The sequence below is a fragment of the Microtus oregoni genome, unplaced genomic scaffold (genome assembly GCF_018167655.1).
Source record: "Microtus oregoni isolate MIOR12 unplaced genomic scaffold, Mior012 000004F_ref0000308, whole genome shotgun sequence".
Classification (NCBI taxonomy): Eukaryota; Metazoa; Chordata; class Mammalia; order Rodentia; family Cricetidae; genus Microtus; species Microtus oregoni.
In genome coordinates this window covers 43,820,103-43,836,742 of record NW_024543063.1, presented here as the reverse complement: position 1 = coordinate 43,836,742, position 16,640 = coordinate 43,820,103, and the positions used below count along the sequence as shown (strand labels likewise).

Here is a 16,640-nt window from a genome sequence, read left to right as displayed (position 1 = left end):
TTTTAATTCCATCTAAGCTTTCAGAAACAAGTATTCTGCCTTTTCCTTTCCATAATACCACCTAATCCAGACAGACATTTGATTTACTGCAAAGTTACCTTTTTTCTTAAGTAGGAGTTGGAGGTTTTCAGAAGTTTCTCTACCTCTCCTGCAAGATCTCTGCACATCTCTGAAGAGCCCATGCAGCCGAGGGTACAAAGTGCGAGCCCCTGTACGAACTGTGTACTATGATTAAGATCACTGCAAGAGAAAGAAAGGGAAATAGGAACAAACACAGTCTCCCAAAAGCAGCCTAACAACCTAACTGTGAATCTCAAGATTACTACATTAAAAACAAGCAAACAAAACAAACAGAAACACAACCAAAACAAAACTGTAGGGGCTGGGGAGCTAAGCACAAAGTGCTTGCCTTGCAAACTTAAGGGCCTTAATATAGGTCTCTAAGACCCCTGCAAAGCCAGACTCAATAGCACATAGGTGCCCAATGGTCAGAAGGGAAGTGGAGACAGAAAAAATTCCAGAAGCTGTGCAGGACTGCTAGCCTAGGATATATAATAGAACAAGAGATCCTGTCTCAAATAAGGTAAGTGACAGGATTGATACCAAAAGCTATACAAGTACTATGGCACACACGTACGTACACACACACACACACACACACACACACACACACACACGATATAAAAATGCATTTTAAATTAATAGAATTTAGAAAAATGCTTATTCCAACTTTTTAAAATAGTGAACCAATAATATCTAAGTTTTCTATCCAAGGTTTCCAAATGACCAAGTAACAAGAATATGTTACCCATTAGATATTAAAGATACCACTTTAGAAAACTTAACAACAACGGAAAGTAGAAAGATGCAGCAAAACTGTGTTGAGAGATTTCTAAGACATGATTTAGTACTGCCTACAAGAAAAGTTAAGATTCATACTAAAACTCTTATATAGCCAGGTGTGGTGGCACACACTTTAAATTCCAGCACTTGGGAGGCAGAGGCATGGGGATGTCTATGAGTTTGAGTCCAGTCTGATCTACATAGCAATTTCCAGGCCAGACAGAGTAGTATAACAAGACCCTGCTTAAAAAAAATAAATAACTAAATAATTTTTAAAAAATCAGAGAAGGAAATCTTAATTACTAGTGAACTTAAGATAATGTAAACACAACAAAAATATAGCTACCCTATGATCTTATACATTAACATTAGCCACCTTTCATTAAGTATTCTATATTTCTAGATATACTTGTTCAAGAAGGAAAATCTGTACTTGTTATTACTATGATAAAATAGCACTATGAAAGTACCTTCACCATACTAAGCTAGACATTAAGAGTGAGCCCTCTAAAGTGCTTTCTAACACATCAATGTGGTCTGAGTGTCCCTGTATGCTGGAAGCTGGGTCGCCAGTGTGTCCATGGTCGAGATGGTGGACTCTTTAAGACACAGAGCCTTGAGTCACTGAGGACTTGTCCTCAGAAGTGGCACTGGTGTTTAGAACTAAGCACTACTCATGCATGAGGTTGAGTTGCTTTAAAGGAGCAAGAGATTCCTGTTTCCTTGTGTGATTCCCCCTTCCTGTGCGTGTGTCTGCCACAAGGCCCTCCCCAGAAGCTAAGTCACATCTTGGACTTTCAGTCTATAAAACTTTGAGTTGTATAAATATTTCTTTATATATTATAGCCTCAGAAATTCAGATCATAACAGAAAATATATACATTACTGTATAAAATAATGCTTTACTCAAAAAGCTGAAGTATTAAAACATGAACTGTCAAACATACTTATATCTTGAAATTAACTCTTGTTATTATTCAGAAGCCAAATTATATGATAGACAATACTTCTACCAGTTTCTGAGCATTTTGCATCATTTAGCCCAACATGGTTCAAAAAAGTGGTTCTCAACCTTCCTAATGTTATGACCCTTTAATATAGCTCCTCATACTATGGTGATCCCCAACCATAAAACTATTTCATTGCTACTTCAGAACTGTAATTTTGCTACTGTTATGAATCAGAATGTAGATATCTGAGCCGGGCGGTGGTGGCGCACGCCTTTAATCCCAGCACTCGGGAGGCAGAGGCAGGTGGATCTCTGTGAGTTCGAGGCCAGCCTGGTCTACAAGAGCTAGTGCCAGGACAGGTTCCAAAGCTACAGAGAAACCCTGTCTCGAAAAAACTAAAAAAAAAAAAAAAAGAATGTAGATATCTGATATGTAGAATATCTGATATGCAACACCCATCAGGGTCACAGTCCACAGGTTGAACACCACTGAATCACAGGGTTTATAGGCATCTCAACAGCTCAGGAGATTCAAACTGTTTTCATAATCCTGTCATACTGTCAACTGTACCAGCCTCTGCAGTCAGTAAAAGCCATGGTGGGACAACTGCTTGCCCACAGCACCAGTCAAGGCAGCGGCAGTAAACCTTGGTAAACTGTGTTCAGCACTGCATGCTGAGGTAAGGAACAAGGAAGAAAGGCAGCTTCGTTTAAACTAACAGCCAGCAGCAGTGGCACACATCTGTAGGCCATTACTCAAGATGCTGAGACTAGCCTGAGGTACGCTTTCTGGAGAAACACATGTGAGCATATAATTTCAAAAGGAACACTGATATTTGCTGCTAGTGACATAATCCAAGCTTTGTAGTAAGTAAGTAAGTAAACGAATAAATAAATAAATAAATAAATAAATAAATAAATGCAGTTTTGGAAAACTTCTATCATCTCCACAAATTTGACAGTTTATATATAATGGCTATTCTATTGACTCAGTGACAACACTAACCCATGAGGTATTTTTGATATTTCAAGATGAGATGCATTAGCATCCAGAAGATCTACATAATTTAGTGAAGAATTTCTTTTTCCAAGTGGTTCCACTGTGGCATTATAAAATTATTCATGCGTAAATATTGCTTAAGGGCAGAGTGAAATGGTTTAAGGTGGTAAAGGCATTTTACTGCCCAGGCTGGTGATATGAATTCAATCTCCAAAACTGATAGGGCAGAGAAAACCAATTTCCCCACCCCAAGTTGTTCTCTGACACCCACACATGCACTGGTACACTCAACCCAACATACGTACAAAACAAATAAATGCTTACAAAACTTTTTCTTGCCGGGCGGTGGTGGCGCACGCCTTTAATCCCAGCACTCGGGAGGCAGAGGCAGGCGGATCTCTGTGAGTTTGAGGCCAGCCTGGTCTACAAGAGCTAGTTCCAGGACAGGAACCAAAAGTTACAGAGAAGCCCTGTCTCGAAAATCAAAAAAAAAAAAAAAAAAAACTTTTTCCTATCTGGGCAGTGGTGGCGCACGCCTTTGATCCCAGCACTCAAGAGGCAGAGGCAGGTGGATCTCTGAGATCAAGGCCAGCCTAATCTACACAGTCAGTTCTAGGACAGTCAAGAATACATAGAGATCCTGTCTTGAAAAAAATGAAAGAGAGGGGGAGAGAGGGAGAGGGAGAGGGAAAGAAAGGGCCACGTGTTCAATGTTAGCATAGTAGCAAAGAATATTTAGTACTTTGAAAACTCTTGGTGCTGCTGAGACTGAAACAGGCTTATGCTAAATAAGCAAGAACTCTACCTACCATGCAGCTACATATCCAACTGTGCTTATTTTTATTTTGAAGCAGAGTCTGGATAACTTGTCCAGATCAAACTTGAACTTACTACATAGCCCAGGTAGGCCCCAAATTTGTGATCCTCTGGCCTCAGCTCCAGAACAGCTGGGATTGTGTACCATGCAACTGCCAAGTTTTCCCTTCTCCACATCATACCTGCTAGACTCTCTCTACCTCCATTAGTTAATATGCCACAGCCAAGAAAGTGAGTGAAGACATGAGCATCCAACTATCCTCCTTTGGGTGGTGCAGGAAAATATAAAACAATGCCACTCTTGACACAGGAATTTATTTTAGAAAATATTTTCATAGAAAATTTTACCTATAGCTAAGTACATGTCTACAATTCCAACATATACTAAGCTAGCCCTGAGCTGCATAGTGAGACTCTGTCTCAAAAAGGAAGGAAGGAAGGAAGGAAGGAAGGAAGGAAGGAAGGAAGGAAGGAAGGAACTTATGTTAACCAATAGTTCACTATTATTCTCTGGGGAAGTGGAGTTTCTCACACACACACACACACACACACACACACACACACACACACACGGCAAATACTTTACCACTAACTAAGCTAAACCCCCAGGCCATTATTAGTTTCAGTTTGTTTTGCTTTGCTTTTTGAGACAGGGTCTCTCTATTACATAGCTCTGGCTATCTTGGAACTTGCTATATAGACCAGGCTGGCTCGAAGTCACAGAGATTCACTTGAGTCTGACTCATACAAGCTGGGATTAAAGGAATGCACACCACACCTGGTCCCATTATTACTATTTTCAATTAAAAAAGAAAAAAAAGTTTAAAAGTTAAGTTTGCTCTTTTATACTAATTCTACTAATTTAAGATAAAATTATCAAAGTAAAGTTTGAATATTAACTATGGTTTTTAACACTTACAGGCCAAGCTCCTACAAATATTTAATTGACTTTGTATTCATTTTCAATAGTTAAGGATATTTTCAAAATGCAAGTTCTTAAAATATTAGATTCAATTTCTTAAAAGACTTCACTCTAAGATCTTTAACTACCTTAGGTTTTCCTCTACCAATAAGTAAAGCAGCAAGCAGTATGTTTCTACACCACGAGCCTTGCAATACACATGAACCCACACATTGAACACTCACACTTGCTAGCAGACCAACAAACAAGGGAGATATGAATAATGAGTGCTTAAAATGAAATGCTCATCAATTCTCAATTATCTGAAAACATCCTCTCCTGAATTCACCTGAGATTTGGCCTAACACAAGCTGGGAATCGTGTCACAAGCTGTAACACCAGCAGCCAGGAATCTGAGGCTGGAGAATCTTGAGTTCAAATCTAGCCTGGACATAGAGAATTTGAGGCAGTCTAGCATTTATAAAGGAGCATGGGGGGGGGGGGTAATTGTTTGTTTTATTTTGAAACAAGGTCTCACTGTGTAGATCAGGTTGGCCTCAAACTCAGTGATCTATCTGACTCTAACGGTGTGTGATACCACACCCAGATAAAATTTTATTACAAAAAAAAAAAATACAAAGATTTCTTCTTTATCAATGTGCCTCAGTTTTCAACTTTTACCAAGCTACAAGCCTATGCTCTGGTTTGGTATTAACTCTAACAAGTCTTGCTGCTGGGCAGAACTGCCAGCTTATCTGCACATGACTGAAAGGTTAATAACAGAGCAACAGACCATGAAAGAACCAAAGGAGAAGAACTGCCTAACAGCCCTGTTACAGCAAATGTGGAAGACAACCATGATGACCCTTTAAGGATGTAGTCTCATGTCACTAAGGGATACTGCTCACGTTTTTCTACTCGCCACCCTGGTGCTTACAACAGCACCTGGTTTGTAGGCATACAATGCAATAAAGCTAAATCATTAGCCAACTTGGTATGTTCACTACTTATATTTCATGGACACCCCCCAAAGAAAAACAATCCTTCCCAAAATTAAGTTTACAGACTGCATTTGAATGCTACACTTGACAATGCAATTCTCATTTTTAACTATTCTATTATGCTGAAAAATTTTAAAGTAGATCAGTTCTAATGGAAAGAAAAATAAAATTTAAATGTCTATAAAGACCTAATGCCTATCCCCTTTCTACTTTACGTCAAATATAAAAATATTACAAACAAAAGAAAATTTTAAATATTAAATTCATTGATAAAATCAAAACCAAAAGGTACTTCTGACCATTTAAGACCTGAAGAATCTTTGTAACTTTCTAACAGAATTCCTCTATTTTCTTATTTGTTTGTTGGTATTATCTCACCAAACAGCCCAAGCTTAAATCTGAGATCACCTGACTGAATCTTGCAAGTGGTGGGATTACAGGCACGTACCACTGTAGCCACCTCACAGAATATTCTAAGAGGGTACTGGAGAAAACAGCTAACTTCTGACAGGATCCTCTCATCTGTCCACACAGCAGGTCTTCCTTGGTCATTCCACAAGGTAAAGAAATATAAGTACACTGCATCCCTGAAGGAACACTACTTCAAATGATGCTGTGTACCAAGTTCCAGGGGCCAAGTCAAGCTTCACACAACTACACTTCTATTCCTAACACTGTAGAGGTAAGAGGAGTTTAAGGCACACACAGCAATACTCTGTCTCAAAAAAATATTTTCAGGCCTGGGGAGATGGCTCAAAAATGGGCAGAGCACTTGCCACACAAGCCTGATGACCTGAGGAGTTCAGTCCCTGAAACTCACGTAAAGGTGAAAGGAGAGAACCGACTCCAAAAGTTGTTCTTTGACTTACACACACACACTCCAATGACCACTCTCCCCTCACATACACATATCATAAATACACACAATAATAAAGTAAATCTAATATTTTACAGAGGATGAGTACAATTCCACACTACTAAAATTTCAGTCCCTTACTCAGACTACAGAATAGAAATTTTTTAAAAAGTTAAAATTTCATTATTCATGGTATCTAACATCCTAGAAATAAGAAATATGAAAATCTAGATTTCACTAGTACTTTCTTATCTTTTCTAAAAATATCCAAATGCTTATCTAATTGCTAATTGTGTATTATGTCCAAATAGATACAGCAATGCTTTCGTTTTCTTTTGTTTAGTATCTTTACAATATTAGCTACAATTAAGAGATGCTCAAATATATTCTGGACAGTAAACATAAAAATCAATGAGTAGACATTCTTATTCTCATAAGAAATCCTTAAAAGAGTAAAACAGTTGTTATGGGGGAAGGAAAAGGTAAGACTTACTTCTTGATACAATTGGTCATGAGAAGATGCACATCTTGTCTTTCATCTAATAACAGCATTGCTCCTAAATACCCAATGCGTTTGTCTGTGAATTTTTGTGAGGCGATTAGCTTGAGGCACTCCAACTACAAAAAAAAAAAAAGAAAAAGAAAAAAGAAAAGGAAAACAAAAAAGAAAAAAAAGAGGGGTGAACAGAGAAGGAAAAGCATTCTTTTTAATTCACAATTCACAGGGACTGGAGTTTGAATTTGTATGGCTCAGAGATTAAGAGCAAGCAAACACTTGCTGCTTTTGCAGAGGACCTGAGTTGGGTATACAGGTCACTACTGCCTGTACCTCCCAGCCCAGGGACTATGACTCCCCTTTTTGCTCTCCTCAGGCATTTGCACACATACATACACATAAAACAATAAATCTTTTTCAAAGATTTGGTTCTATTTTGAGAATCAGAACACTTAACAACTGGAAATAAAGCACTCAATAGTATCTTAAAAATCAAAATATACAATGAATTCAAGAATTTTGATATAACATTGAAAGCACTACATTTAGGGTTTAAACCAAGGAATCAAATGCAGAAAGAAAATAAAGTCTCCAGAGCAAAACGCCATAGTGATACTAATCTAAAATGTCTTCTATATTTTTTTTTCTTCAGGTAATTATTGGAAATGCTCTTGTCTAGCATGTGTGATGTCCTGGGGTCACAAAACAATAAAAGACAGCTACCCTTTTTTTTTTTAAATAAAATTATTGCATTTTTTAAATAAAATTATTGCATTTTTTTTCCCCCTTAACTAAACTCTTCAGGGCTAAGAGCCTTTATAAGTGAGACTGGGCCTTTCCTGAAAGTCACAACCACTCAGATACACTTTCAGGTTTCATCTGGACAAAAAAAAAAAAAAAGTCAAACATTCCCTCTGGGCCAGTGTTTTTCAAAGGACATCCTCGAATCAAACTCCCCAAGAGAGGCTTTTAAATTACACTCTCCTTTTGAATTATACATCTTCGGAAGGGCTTCCAACAAGAAACCTGTGTACATAGGAAGCAACGGTCACTTGAGACTACTTTCCATTATGAATTCATCTTATTAATGGGCTCAAGTGAAATGGAAGGAAGTAAAGCAGTTCTACAAACATAACTCTTTGAGGCTATTTTTAATTATTCTTTTAAGATACCTGTTAATTACTAAAGCACCTCAAGTTAGGTGACTGACTACAATTACAATGCTAAGATCCCAAGACCAGAATCAAAAGAGAAAGCAAACTTTCTGTAAAGGGGGTTGGAGCAGGAGAGTGAAGAGGGAAGTAGCAGCCCTGCCCTTCCTGCGACATATTCTATTCAAAATTTAAAAACAATTTCTGAATAGAAGTTGATGTCAATGTGTGCAGAAAGGGCCCTGCTGGTGAAGGAAACAATCAGAAGCTGAAATGTTAGCAAAGTTTCCCTTTGAAGCACGCTTAGTAGGGCAGGCCTGTAATCTGGGCATGGCCGAGATGAAGGCAGAAGGGTCAATTCAAGATCAATCTCAGCTACACAGCAAGTCTGAGGCCATCCTGGGCTATATGACACACTACCTCTCAAACACACTTTATCAAAAATTCTACTTTAAGCTTATTTTTCAAACATTCCATTGAATAATTCTACAACAATTTTGTCAAGGAAGAAAATACCAAGATTCAAATATCACAAAAGTCTCCATTATCATTACTGAACCTTGCTCATGGTCAACTCCACACATTACGCAAATAGGCATTTTATTTAAATTATCTAGTGAGCAGGCCACACTCTTTTAGGCATCGTGCATATCATTAGGAATGTGTTTTAAGACACAAGTCACCATTTCTTTCTTTATTGAGATATATTTTGGAAATCATAAATGTGAACTTCATTTGTTTGAGCTATTTTTGTTTTCTGTGAGCTGCCACCATTCACACCACCCCAGAACTGGTATTCATGAGACCATGCCCAGCTTGTTAAGTAGGTGCTGGGATTTGAACTCAGGTCCTCATGGTTACACAATAAGCACTCCTAATTACTAAGCCATCTTGCCAGCACTCACTTTTTTAATTTTATTTTATTTTATTTTTGAGACAGGGTCTGTCATTGGCCTTAGGGTAGGCTAACTGGCCAGTGAGTCCCAAGGAGTCTCCTGTCTTGCATCCCAGCCCTGAGGTGGCAAGGGCACACTACGACACCCAGCTTTTTCTACTTGGTTCTACAGACCAAGCTCGGGTTCTCTATGATGGCTGCACAAGCACTGTACTGACTAAGCTAGCTCCCCAACCCTAGTCTCACTATATTCATATCCCAGACAATCTTAAAAGGAAACTGACTTTTATACCAAACTATATGGCCGAATTCAAAAGACAAATGCCCCTTGGAAAACATATTTGCAATTCATTTCACATTCATAAGGCCTCCTACGAACTGATTGTGGAAAAAGACCAAAATCCAATATTAAAATGAAAAAAAGATTAGGCCAGACAATTCAAAGAAAACAAAAACAGTTCAAATAAATACAGTTAACCTCATAAAACAAACACAAATTAAGTTATAAGATACTGAACTGTATACTAAAAAGCATGAACTATATGGTTTATAAAAGAAGCTTCAATAAAGGTGGTTAAAGAGACGTATAAATCCCCACCATGCAGAGATACTTTTTTTATACTTTTTTTTTTTTTTAAGGACAAGGATTATTTTTATTCACATCCAATTTCGTGGTTGAAAGCAAAGCCATCTTTGGATGTGAAGAGCCTGGCATAGAGGAGATGTTACTTTTTTTTTTTTTTTTTTTTTTTGATTTTTCAAGGCAGGGTTTCTCCGTAGCTTTTGGTTCCTGTCCTGGAACTAGCTCTTGTAGACCAGGCTGGCCTCGAACTCACAAAGATCCGCCTGCCTCTGCCTCCCGAGTGCTGGGATTAAAGGCGTGCGCCACCACCGCCCGGCTAGGGGATGTTACTTTTAAGATTTATTTTTATACAGAGATTGGTGGTACATGCCTTTAATACCAGCACTCGGGAAGCAGAAGTGAGCAGATCTCTGAGTTCCAGGCCAGCCTGGTCTACAAAGTGAGTTCCAAGATAACCAGGGTTACATAGAGAGACCCTGTCTCAGAAAGTGACTTTAAAAAAATATTATGTTGGGGCTGGAGAGATGGCTCAGAGGGTAAGAGCATTGCCTGCTCTTCCAAAGGTCCTGAGTTCAATTCCCAGCAACCACATGGTGGCTCACAACCATCTGTAAAGGGGTCTGGTGCCCTCTTCTGGCCTGCAGGCATATACACAGACAGAATATTGTATACATAATAAATAAATAAATATTTTTAAAAAAAAATATGTTTATTTACGCATGTGTCTGAATGCAAACGTATGTATGTATACATGCATGTGGGTTGCCCTCAGAGGGTAGAAGAGGGTGTACTGACTAGTTTTATGTCAATTTGATACAAGTTACAATCATTAGAGGGGAAGGAACCTCAATTGAGAAAATATCTCCATAATATCAGGCTGTCAGCAAGCCTATAGGGCAAATATACTACTATGAACACATCAAAGAAGTTGGAGGGAAAACGAAAACATAGATTTTTTTTTCTGTTGCTGGGAACTGATCTCAGGGTCTTCTGAGAACTAGGTAGGCAAGTACTCTATCATGCAGCTACATGCCCTAGCCCAAAGAAGTTTAATGTTTGTTTGTTTGTTGTTGCTGATTTGCAAGACAGCATTTCTCTGTAAAGTTTTGGCTGTCCTGGAACTCACTGTAGACCAGATTGGCCTCAAACTCAGAAATCCACATGACTATGCCTCCCAAGTGATGGGATTAAAGATGTGCACCACCACCACCACCCAACAAGAAATTCTTTTTTAATTTGTATGAGTATTCTGCCTGAGTGTCGATCTCTGTACCATATCTCTGCCTGGGATCTACAGAGGTCAAAAGATGGCATCAGATTCTCTAGAACTGAAGTTATGGGCAGTTGTGAACCACCATGTGGGTGCTGGGAATTGAACCTGGGTCTTCTGCAAGAACAGTTTTTAGCCACTGAGTCATCTCTTCAGTCCCTGAGTAAGGATGCTGATATACTGATATGGATTACTATTCAGGACAGATGAGTGCCCAATGCAAACAATGTGCTACAATCACCTGCAGATGGACAATGTACATTATGTATCTGGAAGAATGTTTATTAAGAAGTTGAGCCACTAGTGGCCTACCGAACAAGTAAGTGATGGAAAGATAAGAATAGAAAAAGAGTTTTATCCTAATCCTTCTGCACCTTTCAAATTTAGAATCAGTTACACTGTCATTACCTATTCCAAGGAAAAATAATAAAAATAGACTAGGAGAGAATAATTCATTAATGAAAACAGAAATGGGCTGGGCGGTGGTAGCACATGCCTTTACTCGTGCACTCGGGAGGCAGAGGCAGGCGAATTTCTATGAGTTTGAGGCCAGCCTGGTCTACAGAGCAAGTTCCAGGACAGGCTCCAAAGCTACAGAGAAACCCTGTCTTGAAAGATGGAGGGAGGGAGGAGCGGACGGATGGACGGATAGAGAGAAAAAGGGGGGGGAGGGAGGGAGGGAGGGAGGGAGGGAGGGAAGGAGGGAGAGAGAGAGAGAGAGACCGAGACCAGAAATGGAAGTGGCTGGTGGTGGTTAGAAAAGCTAACAGAATTGAGGGGGAAATTACTTCTATATAACTGAATGGTAATATAACAAGAGCTCATTTGAATATGAGAACACTTTACAAAGTAAGACACTAGAATCTTAGGAAGATGTAATGCTTAGTTAAGAGGGGGGTGAATCAGTCTTTTAAGAGAAATTCATGAAGACTGATTATTATGAGACCTGTATAATTGCTGCAGGTGTTTCTAAGAGCTCTGTGTGTTTGTTCCTAATCCCTAATCCCCACAAAAGCTTTGCTTTTTTTCTGCTAGCAATTACTTTATACCTCCTATCAAATTCCCCTTTGCCAACATCACTATTTAACTTGCACTGTGGTATACTTGCCTTTCCATAGGAATCTCCGCCTCTCTCCTACCTCTAATTTCAAAGCCTGATAATGATCTCTTTCCTGTTCCCTGATTTTCTTTTTAACATTTGCTTCTAATTGGGAGACACTGTTTTGAGATGGTATGATTACCACCAGCTTAATCCCTAAACACATCCTGCTCTAAATTAGTGAACTCCTGCAATGTAGCAACCAATGTGCCAGATATTAATACTCAAAGGAAATATATAATAAATTCTCTCTCTCTCTCTCTCTCTCTCTCTCTCTCACACACACACACACACACACACACACACACACACAGTCGTTACACATAGGATACTATGAAACAAGAGTACCCAATTCTGGTGGGGAAAACAATCAGAGAGAGGCTCCTGTTTCCTTACAAAACACATACTGGATTAGAAAGAAATCAGTCCAAATTAGGAGCTGGACCACTTTTACCCTAATTCCACTTAGGGGCAGGCATGGGTTTCCCATCACTGTCTTCCAGGGAATCATTAATTCTCTGTAGCTGATCTTTGAAACAGCCTCAGAATCGTCCTCAGCAGATGCATTCAAGCCATTAGCAGCAAGTCTAAGAGACTTGAAGCTATCAGTCCTCTCCAGAACAAGCACAGAGGCTTAGGAATGATTCTCAAGATGGACTGGTGAGAATTGGCAGGCAGTTTTCAAAGTATAGGACAGTTCTAGGAAATTCTTTATTTTTGGTTTTACGGCTTTTTGGGACAGGAATTCTTGTATCCCAGGCTGACCTTCAACTACAGCTTCCTGTATACCTCAAGGATGACCCTAAACTCTTCGGCCCTCCTGCCTCCATCTTCCAAATGCTATAACTATAGCTATGTACCAGCATGGTTGGCTACTTCAAGGAAATTGTGATAGAGTAGACTTTAAGTTGAGACTGTTTGTTCTAGATGACGTTTAATATTCCTTTTTAAAAGAAAACTTCAAACCAAAACAGAATTATTATTATTATTATTTTGGAGACAGGGTTTCTCCATGTAACTAGCTCTGTAGACCAGGTTGGCCTCAAATTCACAGAGACCCACCTGTCTCTGCCTCCTGAGTGCTGGGATTAAAGGTGTGTGCAACTACCGCTCGGCAATAAATTTTTATAAGAACTTTAGGTCTGAGGAGAAGGCTCAGTGGGTAAAGTGTTCGCTGTGTAAGTATGAGGATCCCCAACCTTTATGTAAAAAATTGGGTTTGGGAGATGGAGAGATGGCTTTGTAGTTAAGATCACTTGCTGCTCTTGCAGAGGACCTGGGTTCAATTCCCAGCACTCACATGGTGGCTCACAACCATCAGTAATTCCAATTTCAGGCTATCCAGCAAGTATGAACATAAAAAGAAACAAGCATCTGGGTAAAACACTGATACACATAAAGTAAAATAGTTTTTATGAGCTTACCACCAAGCCTGACAAGCTGAGTGCAATTCCTGGAACTCATGGTAGAAAGAACAGATTTCCACAAAATGAACTATAATCTCCACATACAAGTCATGGAGTACATGTGAACACACACATACACGAACAAATGGTGGCGGGTGGGTGGGTGTATAAATCTTTAAGAAGTCAGGCTTAGCAGCATGTATCTGTGATCCCAGAAGTGGGGGTGGGAGGAAGACTAGGCCAAGGGCACAAGAGGCTGATCCCAAGCATGTACTACTACTCAGTCACTCTGGCTGAAACTGTGAGCTCCGGGTTTATGAAAGAGATCTGTTCTTAAAAAGTTAACTGAAAAAGCAACTGAGGAGATAACCTACATCAACCTCTAGCCTCCATATGGCCACGTGCACCAGCACATACATACCAAAAAGGAAGAAGCACCCAACAGGTTTCTGGTCTTGTCACACTTTTCTGAAGCAAATACCAATGTCCCATTTTATCAGTGTTTAAGATGGCTGTCCAGGGAAAAAAGGTGCTCCAATCTGTTAGCTTTTAGAAGAAACTTACAGGAAGTCAGGAGCACACGTGCATTTGCTTGAAAATTTAACAATGGAGCTTTATGCCTATTTGTTTTATTTTACCATTTAAAAAAAAATTACACTCTAGTTAACACACACTTTCAAAAAACAAGCTTGTTACAATTACCACTATGTAGCCTAGCAACATCTTTACAGAAAAGAAACCTTTTTTCTTTGTCAGAGAAAAAAAAATCTCTAAAACCTGACATTCATATTAAGAATCACTTCTCTTAAGAAAAATACCTATAAAGTATTTTATTCGAAAAAAATAAGGGCTGGAGAGATGGCTCAGCGGTTAAGAGCATTGCCTGCTCTTCCAAAGGTCCTGAGTTCAATTCCCAGCAACCACATGGTGGCTCACAACCATCTGTAATGAGGTCTGGTGTCCTCTTCTGGCCTGCAGACATACACACAAACAGAATATTGTATACATAATAAATAAATATTTAAAAAAATAAAAATAAAAACTCTAACACTAGCTGATACACCAACTACCTTTATCAGTCAACATTTTGCACTACTTAATGTGGGGGCTGGGTGATAACCTGACAATTTAGAACCCTGTGCATGCTAGGCTAACACTTTATCACTCTGTTAATAAACCTCAGATCTTTTTGTTTTGTTGTTTTCAGGAGAGTATCTCATGTATTCTAGGCTGGCCTCAAAATCACAACGTAACTAAGAAATGACTCTGAACTTTTTGATCTTGCCTCCACCTTCCAGATGATGGAACAATGAACTTGTGCCATTTGGACTGAACTCAAGGCAAATGGCATGTGCCCACTGAGCTATGGCCTCAGCCATTTTTAAGACCAGATGCCCAGGCTGGCTTTGCACTTGCAATCTTGCTTAAGTAGCTAGATCACAGGTCTGCACCACCAGACCTGGCTTATTTTTTTTCTTTCTTAAATATCATAATTTCAGCTGAAGCCTCTGCTTGTTAAGCCTCAGAGCCTTTTGCTTCCTCTCCATTTCAGAAGTAACCAACCATCCAGAACTGGTGTCCCTACTATACAAGTAGAAAAGTTGCTTAAAGGGTTCTTCAAACATTACAAAAATATACCATATACCTGATCTTCTCACTCCCCATCAATACAAACTCTAATTCACACTTACAGTATCGTACACTCCTATCTGTGCCGCCTACTTGTGGATATAAACTTACCTGCTGTTTTTTAAAACTAACGTTTTACTAGGAAAAACAATGCTGCAATGAAGACAGTTATGCTGTCTCTGCATAATGGATAAGAACTGTTTTCCACTATATACAATTAAACAGCTTGATCAGATGCTGGCTTTTCAGAAAGGTTTGTTTTGATTTGATCTTGCAAAAATGTACCGCCCTAAGGTAGCAACATTCACTTTCATCAGGGGGCACTCTATCATTTTCCTTCCTCAGACATCAGCAGTAATTCAGATCACCAGGTGCGGCAAGATGTAATAGTCTAATTCCCTTACATTCCCCTCTTATCAGCTAACCAAAAATTCTAAGAAGCAACTTCTCTATATGGATCATCAGATTACCAACCATTTTTTCAGAAGAAACATTGAAACAAAAGACAAAAATAAATGTTTCTTTCCTTCTATTGATCAGTTTCAAAATGAGTTAATTCTGTAGTCTCTTTCAAGTATGACCAACTTCATTTAAATATTAGCTTGCTTTCATGGGTGCTAACTTGCTTGATGCTGAAGATGAACTTCTATGGTTGGTCACACATTTAGCAAGCTCTAGAGCCTGGATTCAACACCCACATGCTGGACTGGAGAAGGGCTTATCTTTTTTAATCAATTATACTATTAACCTCAGCACTCAGTTATCGGAGTTGGGAGTGTGACAGCCTCTTCCAATGACTACTGAAATCTCTATTAACAACCTCTGTAGCTCGTCTTTCTGGTCCTTGACACAGACTAACAACGGTTCTAACTTGCTTTATACATTTCTTTTTTTTTTTTTTAATTTATTTTTTGGTATTTTTCGAGACAGGGTTTCTCTGTGGTTTTGGAGCCTGTCCTGGAACTAGCTCTTGTAGACCAGGCTGGTTTCCAACTCACAGAGATCCGCCTGCCTCTGCCTCCCAAGTGCTGGGATTAAAGGCGTGCGCCACCACCGCCTGGCTTCTTCTTCTTCTTCTTTTTTTTTTGGCTTTATACATTTCTTAACATCCATTTAGGACCTGTCATCATTCTAATAGGCTCAGGCTCTTTAAAAATGAAATAGCATTTGGAGATCACAATCTGGGTCTGTTAATGGTCCAATCATTGTTTTTAGAGCTTTTTCTTTTTCTTTTTCTTCTTCTTTTTCTTCAGACAAGTCCCATATATCCCAGGCTGGCCTCAAACTCTATATAGCCTAGCATGACTTTTTAAGTTCTGATCCAGAGTGTTGGAATTACAGGTATGCATCATCACCCAAGACTTCATTTATCTAGGTAAATACCCTCCTACCTGAGCTACTTGCCCAGTTCCTCTTTATTAGGACATGTTAAGGGACAAAACAAAATAAGCTAATATATGTGTTCAAATACTGGTAAGGTCAATCTGCAATGCAAATGAAAAACTACAAAGGAAAATACAGAGTAGCTACTAATAAAAATCACTAACTAATTAAAAGAGAAAACCATGATTATTTCAGCACACAGTGAAAGGGCATTTTATAAGATTAAATATTAAAGGTTTTCACATGATAAAGGATAACTACCTAAAGTCAATGACAGTCACCATATTTAGTCATAATATGTGGTTTTAAGATTTTTAATAAGGATGCCTGGTAGCACTGCCCCCCACCCCCGACTTTGTGTA

General features: G+C 39.0%; 1 protein-coding gene across 2 annotated transcripts in view; it reads right to left on the bottom strand.

Annotated features, from left to right (window-relative positions):
- The window catches only part of Ap1g1 (adaptor related protein complex 1 subunit gamma 1), an 84,870-nt gene that overhangs the window by 34,937 nt on the left and 33,293 nt on the right, over positions 1–16,640 (bottom strand). For both annotated transcript variants that reach the window (XM_041649609.1, XM_041649610.1), the window contains exons 3-4: positions 6,860–6,984; positions 99–240 (exon numbers count right to left, since the gene is read on the bottom strand). In XM_041649609.1, the coding sequence (XP_041505543.1) occupies positions 99–240; positions 6,860–6,984 (267 nt within the window). The remainder of the gene's footprint in view (positions 1–98; positions 241–6,859; positions 6,985–16,640) is intronic.